The sequence below is a fragment of the Macrotis lagotis genome, chromosome 2 (assembly GCF_037893015.1).
Source record: "Macrotis lagotis isolate mMagLag1 chromosome 2, bilby.v1.9.chrom.fasta, whole genome shotgun sequence".
Classification (NCBI taxonomy): Eukaryota; Metazoa; Chordata; class Mammalia; order Peramelemorphia; family Peramelidae; genus Macrotis; species Macrotis lagotis.
In genome coordinates, this window is record NC_133659.1 from 115,114,126 (window position 1) to 115,135,076 (window position 20,951).

At 38.2% G+C, this 20,951-nt stretch overlaps 1 protein-coding gene across 7 annotated transcripts in view; it reads left to right on the forward strand.

Moving 5' to 3' along the window:
- The window catches only part of RPS6KC1 (ribosomal protein S6 kinase C1), a 247,207-nt gene extending 227,407 nt beyond the window's left edge, over positions 1-19,800 (forward strand). For all 7 annotated transcript variants that reach the window (XM_074222639.1, XM_074222646.1, XM_074222642.1 and 4 more), the window contains one exon: positions 9,371-19,800. In XM_074222639.1, the coding sequence (XP_074078740.1) occupies positions 9,371-9,481 (111 nt within the window). In that variant the 3' untranslated portion in view covers positions 9,482-19,800. The remainder of the gene's footprint in view (positions 1-9,370) is intronic.
- Positions 19,801-20,951: the final 1,151 nt, after the last annotated feature.

A 20,951-nucleotide genomic window follows, 5' to 3' on the forward strand; every position in this document is an offset into this window, starting at 1 on the left:
CTATTAACTGAGAAGGTTCATATGAGTATTATCAGTGTCATTTTTCTATGCAGGAATACATGCAGTTCATCCTCATTAAGTCCCTCATATTTCCCCCCTCTCCTCCAATCTCCATGCTTCACCTGAGTCCTGTATCTGAAGATCAAACCTTCTGTTCAGCTCTGGCCATTCCAAAGGAACCTTTGAAATTCCCCTGGTTCATTGAAAGTCCATCTTTTTCCCTGGAAGAGGACATTCAGCCTTGCTGGGTAGTTCATTCTTGGCTGCATTCTAAGCTCTTTTGCCTTCCAGTATATTGTATTCCAAGCCCTACGAGCTTCCAATGTAGTTGCTGCTAAGCCCTGTGTGATCCTGACTGCAGCTTTATGATATTTGAACTGTGTCCTTCTGGCTGCTTGTAATATTTTCTCTTTGACTTGGGAATTCTGGAACTTGGCTATAATATTCCTAGGGGTTGGTTTTTTGGGATCTCTTTCTCGGGGGATCGGTGGATTCTCTCCATTTCTATTTTGCCCTCTGCTTCTCGAATATCAGGGCAATTTTCCTGTAGTAATTCTTTGAAAATGATGTCAAGGCTCTTTTCCTGATCATGACTTTCAGGTATTCCAATAATTTTTAAATTATCTTTCCTAAGTCTGTTTTCCATATCAGTTGTTTTTTTCAATGAGATATTTCACATTTTCTTCTAATTTTTCATTTTTTTGGTTTTGAAGTATTGATTCCTGATTTCTGGTAAATTCATCAATCTCCCTGAATTCTATTCTTTGTCTGAAGGATTTGTTCTCCTCAGAGAGTTTTCTTATCTCTTTTTCCATCTGGCCAATTTTGCTTTTTAAAGCATTCTTCTCCTCAATAACTTTTTGAACTATTTTGTCCATTTGACCTAAGCTGGTTTTTAGCATGCTATTTTCTTCAGCATTTCTTTGGATTTCCTTGACTAAGCTGCTGACTTCATTTTCATGTTTTTCTTGCTTCTCTCTCCTTTCTTTTCCCAGTTTTTCTTCCAACTCCCTCATTTGATTTTCAAAGTCTTTTTTTGAGCTCTGTCATAGCCTGAGCCCAATTTCTGTTTTTTCTTGGAGTCTTTAGATGCAGGAGCTTGTGCTTCCTCATCTTCAGACTGAGTATTTTGATCCTTCTTGAGCTCATTTTTCAAAATATTTCTCAATAGTCTTCCTCTTGTTTCTTTGCTTGCTCATTTTCCCAGCCTGAGCCTGGTTTTGGGTTGCTTCCTGAGCTTTTGGGACACTCCCACAAGGGTCTCAGTGTGTGAGGCTCTGTCCTCCCTTCTGGTCTGTGAATGACCATAAGCACCTCCCTCTGCCATGGGGCTGAGGTGGGGTGGGGCTGCTGTTCTATGGGGGGGCCTAGACTGTGATCAGGATCTGAATGTGGTCAGAGCCCCAGAGTCCTGTTCCAGGGGCAGAGGACAGAGCTCTGCAGTCTCTCTCTTCACTCCCCTCCCTCAGCTCAATGGGCTCATGCCCTGGGGCCTCCTGCTTACCAGCTCTGCCTGCTTCTGTTTCCTGGTCTGGGCGAAAGACCAAGCTGCTTGTTGTGTGCCCTGAGTGCTGGGCTCCACGTGCTCACTCTGGCAGAGGTCCCCAGCTGTTCCCCCACTTTGTGCCCAGTGCTCCCCGGGGTGCAGCTCAGGAGACTCCCCCGCTGCTGTGAGCTGAGACTCCCAGCACCCTGGGGCTGCCTCCGGGAGGCTGAAGTTCTTTGGCTCTGGTGGGCCACTCCTCTGGCGGCCGCCTCTCCGATCCCGGGGAACAGAGCCTTTCTGCTCTTTTCCAGGTCACCTTGAGTAGGAGAACTGCCTCACTGGGTCCCTTTGTGGGTTCTGTCTCTCGAAAGTTTAGTTAGAGTCCTTAGCTGATGAGTTTTATCAGAGAGCTCCTAAGACTGGATCCCTTCTTGTCGCCATCTTGGCTCCACCCCAGTCAGTAAAATTTTTAGATTATTTGTCATAGCACAAGCACTACACTGTGTCTGAAAATTTTCGTGCAGTTTTGGGACACCTTTAATAGATGTGCATTTGTACATTTCCATACAGTATGTTTATATGTGTGCACATATATATATGTATATGTATATGGCACAAGACATTATATCAACTTGTTTACATGCAGTTTGCATGTATACATGCATGTATGGACATACATACACAAATCTATACCTGCATATGTAAATGTTTCATATACATACATACATATACATATTAAAACAGGGTTATAATTCTTAAAAGACCTTTAATTTTAGTATTCTTCAAGATAAAAAAAGTTTTTTGAGGTTAAACCCTGATGTATTTTTGTATTTCCAGAACTGAGTGTGGTTTCTTGTATATTGTAGGTATTTAATAAATATTTGAGAACTTTTTTTACATTTGCTTTTTGGCTTTAGGAATGTCAGGGACTGCTCTCTTATAGCTGTACATTTTGTGGAAGTTTATCAATGACTAACTTTTGACTTAATTCTTTTCTAGGGCATAATGTCAATTTATGGGGTTATAGATGCCCTGTAGAATTTAGAGTAAGAAGGGGATCTTAGAGGTCATACTATTTGGTCCCTTAATGCCTTAATGTAGGAAGACACAGAGGCTTAGAGTTTCCATGATGTACCCCAGATCTTACATAGATTGGAAGAGCTTGTAGTTGAACCTCCATCTCCTGGTATTTGATCTTGAAAAACTTCCCCTGTGCTTGACTGTCATCTCAGTCCAAAGTTAGAGAACTCCTTTACATTTCCCTCATTGTTGGCACCTGGAAATCAATATCAAATGACCTGAAGTAGATCATTAATATTCAGTATCTCTTAGACAGATTTGGACATTACTATTTGAGCTTAGTTAACTCCAATGAAATTCTCAATGATTTCAAGAAGTGAGCAAAAAATTAAATGGGCAATGTATACTCTTGTCTCCAGTGGTCCTTATTGAAGAGTATTGAAGGTTACTATTAGTGTTTTATCTTGGTTGGGCTTTCTACACTATTATTCATATTCTGTGGTTTCACCAAATCATAAGAATACATCAGTTCTTGGGACCTTCTACCAATATGAAAAATAGACAAGGAGAAGTCATTTGAAAAAGAACTGATTTTGGGGGGAAATTCTTAAGGAAGATGATTCCCTCACAAACTTTGAGAGAGGGCAAAAAAATGGTTAGATATATTAGCATGAAATTATCCAGAATTTTAAAAAAAAAGTTGGAACTTTTTTTGTAATGAAAGAATAATATGGTTTTTAAAATAAAGTATTTGACAGAGTCTGTTGTGCTATTTCTTTAAAAAAGATGAGAGATATGTGCTAGACAAGAGTATCATGCAATCTATTCAGAGCTTGTTAAATATCTGGACCCAAAATATAATCTTTGATAGACCCATTATCAGCTTGGAAGGATGTGCTCCAAGGACTGGTGATTAGACTTGTAATTTTACCACTGTATACAGACACATATAACTTACAGGTTGAAAGATTAGATATAATAAGCTAATAAATCAGAGTTCTTTAATTTGCCTACCCCAAAGAAATATTCTTGGTAAAAGGAAAAGGAGAATCCTGCCATGATTGGTAATTTGCCATTTTCTTCTTCCATTTTCTCTTGGGTTACAGACTTCATAAAAAACATCATAGAATAGTTAATAGGAATGTGATTATTCCTGCTCTATGGAAAATTTCACCCATTTTATTCTTGTGGTACTCGACTTCCAGGAGCAATAATTTTCTTAGAGTTAGTTTTTCTGGAAGAAAAAATCTTATGTGCTGTAACCAATTATGTTTGATCAATTAATATGAGCATAGTTAACACATTTTTCATCCAATTTTTAAAAAATGGATATTCTCATTTTAGATTCTTCTTAGTTTAGATTATGCTATGCCTTTGAGGCAACTAGTTTGCCCAGTGATTAAAGCACTGGACTTGCAGTTAAAAATACCTTAGTTCAAATTCTGTCTCATAAACTTTTTAGTTCTGTGATCTTTGGCCAAATCAGTTCACTTCTCTGTGCCTCAGTTTCCTCCCTTGTAAAATGGAGATAATAATAATAGCAGCTACCTTCTAGGATTGTTGCAAAGCTCCAGTGTGTCAGTTGCTGTTTAAATGATATGATGATGATGATGAAAGTTAGATATAAAGGAGCATAAACCTTTGTGCCCTTATTCCTTCTTGCCTGTTATCTACACACTTCCAAAGAAAGCTCTGCCTTAGATTAGCCACTAACTGACAGATATTCTTGAGAGATAGAAGTAGCAACTTCCCCTGATCTCTCTTGGCAGAAGTCAGCTCTGCAAGTGTAAATAACTACTTTGGCAGGATCAGTTTATACCAACAAGTATGCAGCATTCTCCTTGAAGTGATTTTACTTAGTGAGAGTCAAACTGGAGTCTTATTTGTATTGTAATGTTAGGAGACACAGTCCTGTAGAGAGGTGATAGAAGCAGTTACTCTATAAAATAAACTATTTCTGTTTTTCAGTTTTCTGTTGCTTGAGGGTTGAATTTCATAGTCAGAAATGTAATTTAACAGCATATCAAGTTTTTATCAGTGTGTTTGCAGTGTTAACTTTGTGTTAAGATGCCTGATGCCTTCTAAAATTTTGGAATCGGTAGGAATGAGTAGTCTGATTTCTAAAATAAATGGGATGTATTTTGGATGTTCTTACAGAATGAAAAATATCATCTTGAGAGGTTTTTAGCACCTCTTCAACAACTTTCTTCTAAATCTGGATGAAATTCAGAATTTGTTTAAACAATTTTTGTTGTCCTTCCTCATGAAAATTCTTGGAGAAAAATTAGCTTCACATTAGCTAATTGTGACTGTAAAGTATTTGCTTTCATTCATTAGATACATCTTATACCTACTGTATCTATAGCACTATTCTCAGTTTGAGGGGAGAGAGTGTTTGGTTAAGATGTACTTCCTGGAAAAAAAATGATGTACTTCCTGCCCTTACAGAATTAATATCTTTTTTTTTTTTTTTTTTTGCAAGGCAATGGGGTTAAGTGGCTTGCCCAAGGCCACACAGCTAGGTCATTATTAAGTGCCTGAGACCGGATTTGAACTCAGGTACTCCTGACTACAAAGCTGGTGCTCTATCCACTGCCCCACCTAGTCACCCCATTAATATCTTTTTAGTGAGCTCTGTTGAATATAAAGATCACTAGAACACTTAGGTTCAAAGCAAAGTGCAAAATTAAGCAAACAGGGACAGAAATAAGGGAAGGTTTCTCAGAAGAAGTGGCTTTAGAGCCCTGCTTAGGTGTGGTTGGCCTCGAGTTCAAGAACTAATGAAGGGAGACAGCCTTAACAAAGACATGGATGGAGGACCAGGGGCAAGGCAAAGTAGTCCTAGAAAGGTGGGATGGCAACAGACTGTGGTGCCTCAAAGGCCAGGTGAAGGAGATGGGACTTTCCTTCTGAGAAGAAGAGCCCTGGGACTCAGTCTGTACAATGGTGTAAAGAACAGAGTAGAGCACTGAGAGGGAGGCGGTGGGAAGGCTGGTGAGGGAGGAGCTTAAGGATGAGCACCTGTGCTAGTGTGGTGGCAGGGGAATAGTTATGGCCACCTGTGCCAGGCTCTCTGTTCACCTCTGGGAATTCAAATCAAAAAAAGAAAGAAAGTCGCTGCCCTCGAGAGGAGGGGAGAAAGAAGGGAAGGATGTTTCTAAGCACTTTTACAAACATCTCATTTGACCAAGGAGCTCCTATCCTAATGGGAGAAGATAACATATAAGAGGAGATGGGTAGAGAAGGGGTACTCAGGTGAGGGAGTCTGGAGAGTCAGGAATAGAACTGGGAGGAGGGTGAAGTAATGAGGATGGGACCAATCTGAGCCTTTCCTCAAAATGGAGGGTCTGAGAGGAGCTCCCTGCTAGGAAATCATAGATGCAAGGGCATGGGGATCTTCCACAATGAGAAGGTTGCTGGAGCTTGGGAAAATCTCTGGAATCAGGAGCAGAGTCAGGAGAGAAATTAAGGAGTAAGAAAAGAGAAGAAAAAAAAGATGCATAAGAGATTTTTGAGCTATTTGAACTTGGCAAGTGAGAGAGTGAGGGAGAGGAAAGACTAAAAGATAACCCCACATTTTCAAACATGTTAGAATTTTGGTACCACTGAGAGACAAAGACAAATGTCCAGGACCGAAGATAAGTTTTTGGAGTCATTTGAGTAGAGGTTGTAATTGAAGTCAGAAATGAGTGATTATAAAAGTTTAGAGTATAGAAATAAAAGAAGTAAAAAAGGAGGAGGACAAAGACCAGATCTTGAAGAGCACATACCTTAAGGAGTCAAGAAGCAGATAAGTCTTTGAAAAAGAAAGAGAAAAAATAATGAAGGTGAAAAGAACCGTGAAGTTGTTTCTTTGAGCCAAGAAAGAAAGCGTTATCTAGAAGAGAAAGGATGATCAATAGTTTCAAATACTACAGTAAGGTTATACAAGATTAAGCCTGAAAAAAGGCTATTGGATTTGGAGATTAGTAGAATATTGGAGACCTTTGAAAGAATTATTTTTGTGGCCTGATGAGATTAAAGTTGATTTGCAAGGGATTGAGCAAGATTGTAGAAAGTGGAAGCATATGTAGAAAGCATTTGTTGTTGTTGTTGTTATTGGTTTTTTTTTTTTTTGTAAGGCAATGAGGTTAAGTGACTTGCCAAAGGTCACACAACTAGGTAATTATTAAGTGTCTGAGTCAGGTCCTCCTGACTCCAGGGCCAGTGCTCTATCCACTGCGCCACCTAACTGCCCCCTGTAGAAAGCTTTTTTAAAGTTTAATGGAGAGAGATAGGGTGGTATCAAACCAGGGTAGAAGAGCCAAAAGGAGATTGGGGGATATCAGAGCATATTTGTAGGCCGGTAGGAAGGAGTAATAGAAAGGCAGACAGAAAGATGCCTGAGAGAAAGAGAATGATTGCTGTAACAAGTTCCTGAAGAAAGCAGGAAGACATAGGATAAAACTCACAGTACATCGATAAGCCTTTATAAAGAGCAAATGCCTTTTCCAGTGTTACCATAGAGAAGGAAGAGAGAAAATGGTTTATATTGCCAGGAAATATTAGGAAGGGAGTTGAGGGAACTCTCTTGGAGTAGCTTCAATTTACTAGGAGGAGATAGAAGGCTAGATCATCCATTGTATAGTAAAAACAGATAATATAGTCTATTTGGGGGTTTGAGGAAAGAAGAAGAGTGAAAAATTTGAGAGAGAGAGACCCTATAATAAAGCCATAATGAGAGCCCCTTATAAATATCTAATGAGTATAGTTAATTTTTTTTGTAACTTTCTCCATTGACATTCATTAGCTTAGATTTTAGGGAAGCTATGTGATACAATGAAAAGAAAACTGGCTTTGGGGTTAGAAGGATTGGATTTGAGTTTTGCCTCTTTCATATACTACCCTTGTGGCCAGGGACAAGTTATTTTGTCTCTTGTGCCTCAGTTTCTTAATCTGTAAAATGAAGGGATTGGATTAGATGACTCTAGAAGTCCCTTTAAATTCTAAATCTAGGATCTTATGAAGTTTAACAGATTGACAACATGTAGGAGAGAGGTGAGATGTTCTTAGCTAATGTCTAATGGAAAATTAAACAACTTTAGGGTTTGATATTTTATTTTATTGTATTTTGATATTTTATTTTCAAGGAACAAATTGATAGTATAGAACAAGGCTGTCCAAAATGTGGGTGGGGGGAGAATGCAGGGTAATTTTATGCTTTAGTAAACAAAACCAAGCTACCGCAGAGCTCTCACTAAAATGGCAAATCAAAATATGTTGTCTATTGTTCAATAAAAACTTGTAAAAGTAAGGTTAGACAGCCCTAGTATAGAATACCTAGTGAGATTTCTTCATTATCGTATGAATATTTTTATAAATTTATTTTTATTTTCTGTTCCAAATTACTTCCTCTCTTCACTCCTCCCCCAATCATTGAAAAGGCAGGAAATATGATCCCCAGTGTACAAATGAAGTCATGCTAAACATATTTCTACCCCATGAAAACATGTCAAAAGATTTTATGATTTCTTCCAATGATACCTAGCAACTCTTAGCATATCAATCTGAAATATTGCATGTCTTTTTTGCTTATGTTACACATAAATTCTGTAATAGAATTGTTACAAATAATGCCCATCTCTAAGTAGATTATCAAAATGTTCTGTGCTGAGCACTAGAAATACGAATAAACACATAGCTCCACTCTCCCCACCTTTCAGCCCCCATCAACCCTCTAGGGGTTTCTCTTCTAAAGAGGGAGAATGGGAGCCATATAAGGGAATTTTGGGTTGTCATAAGGAGTAGATCTGTAACATATAGAAAATTGACATCTCTTTATTAGAAGTAACGGCATTCTTGAGTTTATTGTTTATTGATTATTGTTTCCAAAGCAAGAGTTGGAAAGCAGTATTGGTGGGTCAGAAATATAACAATGGCCTCTAATATAACAATGTTATATTAGATTGACCTATGTGGGCCTGTATAGAAGAAGTGAAGTACATTGTCCAAGATTGGTCTGATGATGGGGTATATCACCACTCTTATCTCCTCCCCTGTCATAGCCCCCAGGGTAGAATTTTTAAAGGTGAATGGAGCAACAAGGCAGGTGGCAAAATTACCCAGGTAGACCATAGATGGGATGAGAATAGTTTGGTCAGAAGTACACTACATATGGTGATCTAGGGTGAGTTTGTACTCATTCACTGAATTTGACAGCCCCAGGCAGAAGTTACAAAATGAAGTAAATTGCCCCAGGGTTTTAGGGGCCAAGATTTACTTCCAAAGAAGTTAAAAGCAATTTTCATTCATTAGATGAGATAATGTTCTGTGGGTCAGCTATACCAAGGGAACCATTACATAAATTTCTGCCTTTGTAAAACAAATTAGGGATCTGAAAATCTCTCCAGAATTTCCCAGTGTGTATAGGAGGAGTAACTGGTTCACCCAATAGAATTTATTTCCATAACCAATCCTTACAACAACCCCTCCTTACTTTACTAAAAGCAATAGAGAGAAGCAGAGTTACCCTATAGCAGGATAAACTCTAAACCCCTGTTGGCTAGGAGTGTTCATTCTGTACTGCTGTTTTACAAGTAAATGTAGTCAGTTGGTTCTTTTATTTTTTCTTTTGCAAGGCAGTGGGGTTAAGTGACTTGCTCAAGGTCACACAGCTAGGTAATTGTTAAGTGTCTGAGGTCACTCAGTTCATCTTGACTCCAGGGCTGATGCTCTATCCACTGTGCCACTTGGCTGCCCCATAGTTAATTGGTTCTTAATAAAGCATAGCTCTCCTGAGGGCAGGCTCAGTAACTCCTAACTTCTAAGCTTTTTTTTTTTTGAGCAAGTTATGCCTTTCTCATTAATTGAATCCTGCTTTTCCAGCTCTTGCAGTTCAACCCTGTGGAGCGTCTTGGTGCTGGAGTAGCTGGTGTTGAAGACATCAAGTCTCATCCGTTTTTCACTCCTGTGGATTGGGCAGAGCTAATGAGATGAAAGCAACCCAGGGGTCATCTGGACAAGCTCTGGTCCTCTCTATGACAAGTGTCTCTGGCAGTGCTGACTTGCAGTAATTTATAGAGCACCAATCACTTGGACAAAGACATTTAAAGGAAATGGGGGGAGAAAGAGGCCAAAAGAGAACAATTTAATCTGAATTACTGATTAAAAAGGGCATTAGTTGATTTATACAGCAAAGGACTATTATAAGCAGACCCTTAACCAAGGTGTGGTTTCTATTAAATCTGTTTTTGTGTGTTTGTGTATATGTGTGTGTGTGTGTGTGTGTGTGTGTGTGTGTGTGTGTGCGCCCTTGTGAGTGTGCATACTGTGGAAAAATTATAGTCTTAGCAGAAAAAAGAATGCACTTAAAAATGTACTTCTGATACATTATTGGAAGCACAGAACTTAGGGCCGTGTGTAAGGAGAGCCTTGAAGTGTCAGTTAATTCCATTTTCTTTCAGCTACAGCTGGTGGAAATGATTAAACGATTTAATGTTATGTGCTGAATAAGATACCAGAAGTGCTTTATGCATAATGTTATATACAAAGTTTAAAAAGCAAGAAAAAAGGAAATGAATATTCTTGTGAACCTTTTGTGCTGCTTGACTATATCTTGAACATGGTTAAATGTTATTTCATACCTTGGGAAGCCCACATAAGGGAAAAAACAACCAACAATCCTTGATGCTCTCAGTTTGCAACTTTATATTCATATACTTTTATTTTCCTTTGACCATCTCCACCCCCCCTCAAAGCCAATATTGGTGATCTGTGTGAAAAGACATCATCACAAAAAAAGAGAGTAATTTATTTCTTCAAATTGTGTCACCCCAGTAAGGACCAAGAAATCATGCTAAATAAATGTATTGATAAAAATGCAAATCTTTTCTTTTCCTTTTAACAGTTATTTTCCTATGTTTATAAGATTTCCATTCATTTCTCCTTGGGACAGTGTTATCTTCACCTTAAAAAAGAAAAGATTCTTATCAATTTCTGCCAAAAGATTTTTTTTCTGAAATTGATTACTATATGGTTCTAAATATGGGCTGCACCTGCTTCCCCATCCCACAATATGTCAGGTATAAAATTTGAGTGTAGCCTTCCATTTCAGTCTTAGAAACTGAATAAAATTTTATTTAAAACATATATATGTATAATACATATATATATATTTGCAATAAAAGTGACAGAGGAATAGTGATAGCAAAATCAAATATCATACTACTTATTTAAATAGAAAGAAGTATAAAATGGACTTTAATGTTAAAGATTTTTATATAGTTATTTTATATAATTATTTCCAATATATTCTGTTTTTTTCCTTGTCAAAGAGTGCACATTTTAAGGGAAGCCTATGTCTAGACCAATATGGTATTTTTTTTCATATTCTCCTTATGTTTTATTGCAGAGGTACTAAGGGGTCCAATAACATTGAGGCCTGCTATACTCCCCAGAGCTGCTGAACCAGGTTAAAATGTAACTTGAAAATATTGTCAAAATAAATAAAAATACAGCCTGCAGAGCTCCTGTTTAGTTGTTTAGTTTTAGTTTAGGTTTAATGGTCTCAGTTTCTATTAGAGTTTGACACTGTTGCTTACTACATCTTAGTTTATTGTTTGATATGCTTAGAACCTGAGCAATCTAATCAAAGTTTAATCAAATAATATTGTTATTTTATTACCCACAGACTTTCCCTGATGATCTGTTTGAAGAGTATGGGTATGAACATATCCCATATATTTATAATATTTTATGTTTGTTTCTAAATATAATTTCTCCTCAGTATACTAACCTGTTTTTTCCTGTTATGAGGGAAAATGCAGAATTCTACTTGTAGAATTTTAAGGTTCAAAGAGCTTTGTTCAAAAAACAAGGGACAAATAGATTCTTCAGCCACCAGAAATTTTCACAATATTTTGCATTCATTCTTTAAAAGTATTTGTATTTTTGAGTTCTATTGATAGCCTCCCCCACCTCAAGTGCATCTGCAGTTTCCATATGCCTGTGACCAGGTCCTCACCAAACTGAAATGGAAAAGGAAAATGCTTTAGTGAAACAAAGGAAGTCTGGAAGCATTTATTTTCTTTTTCAGTTATTCCAGTACCTTTTTTTTTTCTCTCCTCCATCCCCCTCCTTCTTGTGACCTGAATGCCATCTGAGGGGTTGTAACAACACTGGAGGTTGGGGAGCAGGTCACCAAGATCATCCCTTCTAGCACATTGGCCAAGATGACATCACTCTCTGGAATTGGATTTCAACTCATTACCCCCTTGTCTCAAAACAGGAACTCCCACAGGTGAGCAACAGGAATGATTTCCTGTGTCAGATTGGTAGGAAATCTGCCTGTCCTCAGAACTGGGACTTGCAGAACTTCCTTTCAGAAGTGTCCTGATTGTGACTTTATGTAACCAAGGTGAAAAACCCTGCTGTACCACTTCATTTGTGTCCCATGGGCTCAGATTATAGTAACATCAACTGATGAGTAATGTTGGTCTGTTAGGATTATTGCACTCTTAACAATTTTTCAACATTATTTTGGCTACCTATATATGTGTAAAAATTCCTGTGTGTATGTGTGTGTGTGTGTGTGTGTGTGTGTGTGTGTGTGTGTGTGTGAAGGGCAGATAGGAATCCTCAAAGAAAAATGTTACACTAATCACCTGGTTTGAACCAGTTGGGTTTAATGTAGACAAATGTCTTTATATGCCTTTAATAAACCTGGTTGACCTGATTTTCTGTAGTACTGAACAATAGAATAATTTGGGGGGGGAGGGGGAAGAGGATCCATGACATTTTTTGATTTAACCCCTTTTCAAATATTTATTCTAAGTGCTAAAGCTATGGTGTCTTCTCTTGGAAGGAGAGAGGGAGGAATTAGGTGCAGCCATCATAAAAGAAAACAGTGCCACTTGGCAGTATATCTACACTAAATGACAGTAACTTGGATTTGTTGTTGCATTTCTTAAACAAAATATCATTTAAAGATGTTAGTTTATTAGTTTCTCCATAAAAGGACTACTTTCCAGAATTACTATCAGTAATAATCATTTCCTGTGATAAAGTTCATTTGCCCAAGGTATTGTGCTGTTCATCTAAGGATCCAAAAATACAAAGGAGAAAACTAATGTTTTAACTACTTATTTCAAATATGACATGAGGGAAAAGAGTCTTAAATGTATCAGGCAGAAAAACTGAAAAATATTGAAAATACATTCTTATTTGATTCTTTTTATTCTTTTATCCACACCCCCCATTGTCTTTCATTTTCTCTGTTTTTTTTAATTGTAACCTTTTTTTTTGTTCATGAGAGTGTGCACTATAAGATTATTTATCCTTTTCCTTAAGTTCTATTTGTTTTTACTCCTTGGATACATGACTAGATCACTGTGAACCAAACACCTTTCTCATTCTGCTCTAATGGAGATTTTAGGGAAGTTGGTATAGATTTGTAGCAAGCACAATCTAAGAGATTTTTGCTCAGGTGGCATCTAGACTCAATATAAAAAGTCAAACAGTGACAACCTAAGCATATGGGAAGGCTTTTCCAATTAGCTCCAAGTATCTTCTCCAAAGATATTGTTGCATAACTTGTATAGGGTATCCCCTTTAGATAAGATATGTTGTTCTGGAAGGGCCTGATCTAACCTTCAATATCAGATCTGCCTTCCCTTGTGTCAGTTGGGAGAGCTCAGGTTCTTGCTTTATTTTTCAAAATATACTTCATGGAATCCAAGTTAGGAAAAAACCTTGGAAGTCACCTCATTCAACTCATACCTGAACGCCAAGCCCTTCTCTAACTCATCAGGCAATTATCTGCCATCTTTTGTGGGAAGATGCCCAGTGAGGAAGCCTCTAACCTTTCCTATTTAGTCCCAACCATTTTAGAATAGCTTGGATGGGTAGACTTAAGCCTAAGTCAATCTTCAACTCCACTCATTGTCCCTTCTGGGGAGAATTCTTGGTTTCAAATAATAACTCACAGTATGTAGGTACTTAAGTTTAAAAAATGCTTTACAAACTATTTGGTCCTCACAACTTTTGTTAGGTGGGTACTATCATTATATTCATTTTACACATAAGAAAACTGAGGTGCAAAGAGATTCAATGCTTTTGCCCTGGGTCACACAACTAATAGGTGTCTGAGGTAGAATTTGGACCTAGATTGCCCCCATTTGATGTTCTGCTTTTGTGCTCCCTTCTCCCTATCTTCAGTCTGACCCAGTTCCTTAAATTTAACTTTATATGTCATGAGCTCCAGATTCTTCATCCTCCCTATAGGACTATAACTTTTCTAGTTCAAGACACTTTGCCTTTCTTAATGAAGCTTGGATTGCATTAGTTTTTGGGGGGGTGAGGTGGCAGAGTAGAGCATGATATTGACTGATGAAAAGCTTATAATTGGCCAAAATTTCTACACCTTTTCCAAATGAACGGCTGTTTATGCCTGCCCCATGTTATGTATTGTAAAGAAAGCTCCAAGTGAACATTTGAAGCCAAATGTAAGATTTTACTTATCTCTAGTACATTTCAGCTTCTTAGATTAGACTTGACCTTTTAGCCTGTTGTTCTTTTGGGGAGATCTGGATGATTCTGCAACACTTTAGTCCTCCAGTTCTGTGGCTCTCCTGTTTAATCATTCTGGAGAACTAGAGTGATTCAGTCATCACCTCAGCCAGTTCTTTTCAGTAACCTGAGGTATAATATAATTTGTGCTTGATGATTTGAATTTCTCAAGATTATCTAGATTCTCTATTACTGTCTTCTCCTTCAACTTGGTTTTCAACTCTCCTCTAGCAATTTTTGTTTTGTCCTTTCCAGTCTAGTGAGCATTCTCCTTGGCAGAGAAAGTAAAACAAAATAAGATTTGAGTGGTTCTGCTTTCTATTTTCGGTTATCCTCTTATCCACCCCAAGGAGCAGTCCTATTCCTTCTTTGATCATTCCCTTTTTGGCAGTATTGATTTTAAAAATGTTATTATGTCCTTAGCTTTCCTCACTAGGCTTGATTGTGAAATTTAGCACTTGATGACATAAATGATATAAACATGTATTCATCCAATGATACCTATAATGTCCAGGCTAATGAGTTTCCTCTGCATGCATATTAGTTGTTTTATATATGACAACTCCTTTTCTTACTCAGTGGGATTTTGTTTTCTACTTATCTTCTGAATTTAATTTTTGAGAACTTCCTAGCCTGCCTGAGCTGAATTTGCGTGTGTAATTTTAAGCTTATAGTATTCTGTCTGTTTATCTCAGAAACCATTGAAATCTGTGCTCCCCAAATATAGGGTAATTTTTAATATTATAAAACCCAGAGACCCTTAAAAATTGAAAGATGAAATGATAAATTCCTCCAAAGGTTCCTATCATTTTCTAATTCTGAGGGGAAAGGCCATATTAATGATAGCCTCATTTTTTCAGTTTCTTTCCCACCTGTCCCAGTTCACGGAATAAGATTTTAGAGTTTAAGAGTCTTCAGAGGCCATTCAATCTTTATAAAGGAATCCCACTATCATATATATCCTAGTGACCATCCAGCCTTTGCTTCAAAATGTGCAGTTATAGACAGTTTTTTCTGATATTAAAACTTATTTGCCATTTCTACCCATCACTTCCATACTGGACTTGTTGATAGGTGTAGAGTTCTTTAAAGAACCTGGTTTTTAGAAATAGCTTCCCCCCCTTTCCTTCCACCTTTGTGTTATTGCCTAACATCTTCACCCATATCTGTAGGTTGAATAATTTTATGGTTATTCTGCCATAAGAATAGCTGATAGAATGGAATAATATAGGGTTTAAGTCTATTCATCTCTAGGTTCAAATATGGAGCTGAAAATCAGTACTAAAAGTTCATTGAGATGAAAATAGAGAGCCCACCTACACTGACTAATTTTGTACTTCAAAGTCCTTTAACCTTTCCAGAATAGTAACAAAAGATGCAATGGTGCTATTCTCACCCCTCTTGCCTCTTCTTAAATTCTGTATTTGTACTGAAATAATGCTGTCTTTTTGAATTGATTCTGTTTACAATTAATCAGTTTTGTTCTGTAACTGCCTAAATCATGATTCTTTGTCTCTGAACTTAATTCAGAAGTATAACTGACCTGTAATGAATTAAATTTTGAAATTCATTTCTCCTGTTAATCATCATTCTATTCTTGTGTCAAGGAAATCTTACCCTTGAAGGATGCAGGTGGACACCAGGGAGTCTGAACTAGTATCTTCACTCCACCAAACTATCCTTTAAGGATATCTGGTTTGTTAACCAAAAAAGTCTGTTTTGCTATCTCTCTCCTTGCAGATGTAGCAAGACTTAAACAATGAACATGTTTTAATCACAGGAGGGGCAGGAGGGAGTTGTTGCTAGCCCTCATTCCTAGTCTTCATCCAATCTTATTTTCTTCCATTTATGATGCCTTCCTATTTTCTTTACTCCCTAAAACTTTAAAAAGTGCTGTTAACCCCGTAACTGGATCTTAACTGTGCTGGGGAAACTGAGACACTATTTATTGGTATCCCACTTTACTAACAAATTTATCATGCTCAGAACTTAATGCCTCAGTCTACCTTAATTTGTTTAACTGTTACAGCACATGACTTTGTCTTTTAATGGAAGGCACAGTAAGATTCAAAACTGTTGTTTTTTTCTCGTTTCATAACTTTGAAACTACTATCTAATTAATTTAGGGTTTTGAACATTTGATGTCTACTCAGCTCATTTTAATCATCTAATATTAAGCCCTTATGTTGAAGGGCTCCTGAATGGCATAGGCTAGGAAGTCAGCTCTTTCTAAATAAAGTACTAAACATAATAGCAATAGGGAAATAGGAAGTAAAGTGCCACAGGTTTTTTGTGACTCAGGAATCACTTGTTCTTCTAAGGACAGTAAATAGGAAACTCGAGAATAAGCTTCCTTTTTTTGTGAGATTTACGATAGTGGCATCAAGTAGTCAAATGATGCAGGCATGCATTTGTGGGTCTCTTTGGAATTGCAATCTTTCCTCTCTCATGACTTTTGCCTTTGATACAGGTATCTCCCTCAGTAAGAAATTTGGACAGAGTAAATTTAATGGAAATATAAGAGATAAGTGAAGTTAGGAAGAAAGTTAACTAGGGCCCCTGTAACTTTGAAACAAATGGGTCAAGGTTTCTGTCATAGCAGTCACATGTTTTATTGAACTGAATTTGGATGCAGATTCTTAATCCTTAAATCCATAATGATTAGTAAGAAATTGTAACTGTCCCAGAAGTAAGAATGGTCTCTTCTTTTGTTCCTGGATCCTGAGTCTCTTTTAGGAGAGGATTTGCTGTCTTATCCTCTAGACTGGGTTCACTCAACATCTTTCTGAAGACAACTGGTAAGAAAGAAAGAAGCATAGAAAAATATCCTTTTGAAGGACTGTTTTAGTTTCCTTTTTTTGGCAGAAGCACTCTTTGTTGGATATGTCAACAAGGAAAGGAGAAGGAAGGAAAAGGCATCTTTCAATTAAGTATAGACTCGGGTTTTGAAATCTCATGATCTGGAGAAACTGGACACCAGGAGTGCAATCACTTCCCAAAATGGCATTTGGTAGTCAAAGTATCTTAAAAGCTTGAAGAAATCTTTAAAACTTTCTAGTTCCACAAGCTCCTTTTACATATAAGGAAACTGAAGTTCAGAGAGATGGCAAAGTAAGTGACTTTCTCAGGGTCATATCCAAAAGTTAGAACTAGTTCTTCCAAATCTAATGTTCTTTCGGTTACACTCCTGAAGAAAGTCTGGTGTTTGGTCATCCATTAAAATTCAGTTTAAAAAATTAAGTGCCAGGCCCTGTACAGAAAGAAGCAAAAGCTCGTCCCTGCCCTCAAGGAGCAAATGGGGGAAGATACATGCCAACAAATATGTACAAGACAAGCTTTAAAGAAGATAAATAGAAAAGAGTTAACAGAGAGAAGACCTGAGAAGTAAGAGGCAAATGTCAGCATATAGTAAAAGTTTTTTAACCTGTTCATTCCATAAACATGTCCTTAGGACTTAACTGAGTCAGTCTAGAGAAGCAAAGTTTAGGTAAGATACTTTTACTCTTTATGGAATTCAGTTTATTTAGTTCTTTGAATGTCTAGAGATTTGATTTGATGTGTTATCTTCCTTTGACTGTCAGAATAGGGTATATATTGATCTGTATCTTGAGCTTGTCTCCCTATGTATCACAATTTTAATATGATATGATCACCACTTCCCTCAGTCCCAGTTTAGGATCATAAGATTTAGGACTGATAAGAACTAAGAATTCAGATCAAAGGGGGCAGAGCCAAGATGGTGACAGGTGAAGAGTCTCTCTTAGGTGCTCTCTCTCAAAACTTATAAAATAAGGACTAACTAAATTTTCGAGAGGATCCCCCACAGAGGGATCCATTGAGGCAGTTCTCCAGCCCAAGATAACCTGGAAAATAGTGGAAAGGCTCCAGAGTGAAGGAACTTCAGCCTCCTGGAGGTAGCCCCAGGGTACCTGGGAGCTGCGGCTCATGACAGTAGGGGCAGTTTCTTGACCTACACTAGGGGAGCACCAGGCACAACCTGGAAGATCAACGGGGGGTGGGGGGGTATCTGCCAGAGCGAGTGTGTGAAGCCCAGCCCTTGGCACTCAGTGAGTAGTGGCTTGGCAGCACAGATACAGGAACCAGAAGCAGGTGGAGCTGGTAAGCAGGAGCTCCCAGGCAACTTATTCTTGAGTGTTCAGCCTAGTAGGTAGGGGGTGGAGAGAGAAATCCAAGGTCTTGTCCTCTATACTTGGAACAGGACTCTGGGGCTCTGACCACATTCAGATCCTGATCACAGTCTAGGATCCCCATAGAACAGCAGGGACCCCCCACCTCAGCCCCGTGACAGAGGGGTGCACTTGTGGTCATTCACAGACCAAGAGGGAAGACAGAGCCTCACACACTGAGATCCATGTGTGGGGGTTGTCCCAATAATACTCAAAAGCTTGGGAAGCACTCCAAAACCAGGCACAGGTCAGAGAAATGAGTAAACAGAGAAAAAAGAGGAACACCATTGAGAAATACTTTGTTTATGATCCTAAGAAGGATCAAAATACTCAGAAGATGAGAAGTCCAAGCTCCTGCATCTAAAGACTCCAAGAAAAACGGAAATTGGGCTCAGGCTATGACAGAGCTCAAAAATAATTTTGAAAATCAAGTGAGGGAGATAGAAGAAAAACTGGGAAAAGAAATGAGAGAGATGCAAGAAAAAACATGAAAAAGAAGTCAGCAGCTTAGTCAAGGAAATCCAAAAAAAATGCTGAAGAAAATACCATGTTAAAAACCAGCTTAGGCCAAATGGATAAAACAGTTAAAAAAGTTATTGAGAAGAATGCTTTAAAAAACAGAATTGGCCAGATGGAAAAGAGATAAGAAAGCTCTCTGAGAAAAACAAATCCTTCAGCTGTAGAATGGAACTTAGGGAGGCTGCTAATTTGTGAGAAATCCAAGACACAGTACTTCAAAACCAAAAGAAGGAAAAATTAGAAGAAAATGTGAAACATATCATTGAAAAAACAACTGATCTGGAAAACAGATTCAGGAAAGATAATTTAAAAATTATTGGGATACCTGAAAGTCATGATCAGGAAAATAGCCTTGACATCATTTTTAAAGAACTCCTATAGGAAAATTGCCCACATATCCTAGAAGCAGAGGGCAAAATAGAAATTGAGAGAATCCACTGATCTGCCCCAGAAAGAGATCAAAAAAAAAAAAAAACAACCCCCAGGAATATTATAGCCAAGTTCCAGAACTCCCAAGTTAAAGAGAAAATATTATAAATACCCAGAAGGACACGATTCAAATATTGTGGAGCTGCAGTCAGGATCACACAGGACTTAGCAGCAACTACATTCAAGGCTCGTAGGGCTTGGAATATAATATTCTGCAAGACAAAAGAGCTTGGAATGCAACCAAGAATCAACTACCCAGTAAAACTAAACATCCTCTTCCAGCAAAAAGATGGACTTTCAGTGAACCAGGGGAATTTCAAATGTTCCTGTTGGAATGGCCACAGCTGAACAGAAAGTTTGATCTTCAGGTACAGGACTCAGGTGAAGCATAGAGAGTGGAGGAGAAGGGTAAAATATGAGGGACTTAATGGTGATGAACTACATGTATTCTGGCATAGAAAAATACTGATACTATTCATAGGAAACTTCTCATTTATTAGAGTAGGTAGAAAGAGCTTTTATGGATGAAGCACAGGAGAGAGCTGAGTTTGAAGATATATTGTAAAAATGGAGTCAATGGCTAAAAGGGAAATGTAATGGGAGTAAGAGAAAGGAGAGGTGGAATAGACTAAGATATTTCATATAATAAAAATTTTTTTATTACAATGAGCTATTGCAATGATATGGAAGGGGGGAAGGTGAGGGGGAAGGAGGGAACCTTCACTCTCATCAGAGGTGGTTTGGAGAGGAAACAGCATATATACTCAATGGTGTATAGACATCTAGAATAAGAAGTAGAGAAGAGGGATGGGGGATGGGGGGGTGTGAGTGATGGAGGAGAGGGTGGACCGAGGTGGGAGAGTGGTCAGATATAACACATTTTCTTTTTTACTTCTTGTAAGGGTCTGGGATTGGATGAGCTGTCTAGGACCACAGAGCCGGATGTTTGCTGGGCCTTAGGGGTGGTAGGTGGACTCACAGCTTCTTGGCCCCAGGGCTGGTGATTAGTCTGATGTACCACTCAGCTACCCTATGGCACATCTAAGAGGAGGGACAGAGTGAAAGAAGAGAGAAAATATAGTGTATAGTAGTGGGGAAGTATGAATGGAGGGAGTTAAGATCAATAATGGCAACAGCGGAAAATTGTGGAAGTAGCTTTTGTGATGGACTTATCATAAAGAATGTGATCCACCCATGACAGAGCTGGTAGTGTTGGAACACAGACTGAAGCACATTTTTATTATCATTATCATTATCATTATCATTATCATTATTATTATTATTATTATTGTTGTTGTTGTTGTTGTTGTTGTTTTGGGGGGGATTGCGGGGTGAATGGGGTTGGGTGGCTTTCCCAGGGTTGCACAGCTGGGTGATTGTTGAGGTCAGATTTGGACCTGCATGGTCCTGATTCCGGGGCTGGTGCTCTGTCCCCTGCACCACTTGACCACCCCTACTATTATCATTACTATCATCATTTTATTTTATTTTGATTTTTTTTTTTTTGGTTTTTGCAGGACAGTGGGGTTGTGGTGGGTGCTCAGGGTTACACAGCTGGGTGATTGTTGGGTGTCTGGGGCTGGATTTGGGCTCGGGTGCTCCTGACTCCAGGGCCGGTGCTCTGTCCAATGTGCCACTTAGCTGCCCCATTATTATTTTTTTAATTTAATTTTAATTTTTTTCCTCTTTACTTTATTGCTCATGAGGGTCTATATTTTTTGGAGGGAGGGGTGTTATGTTTACTCTTAAATAAGAATATTTTAATA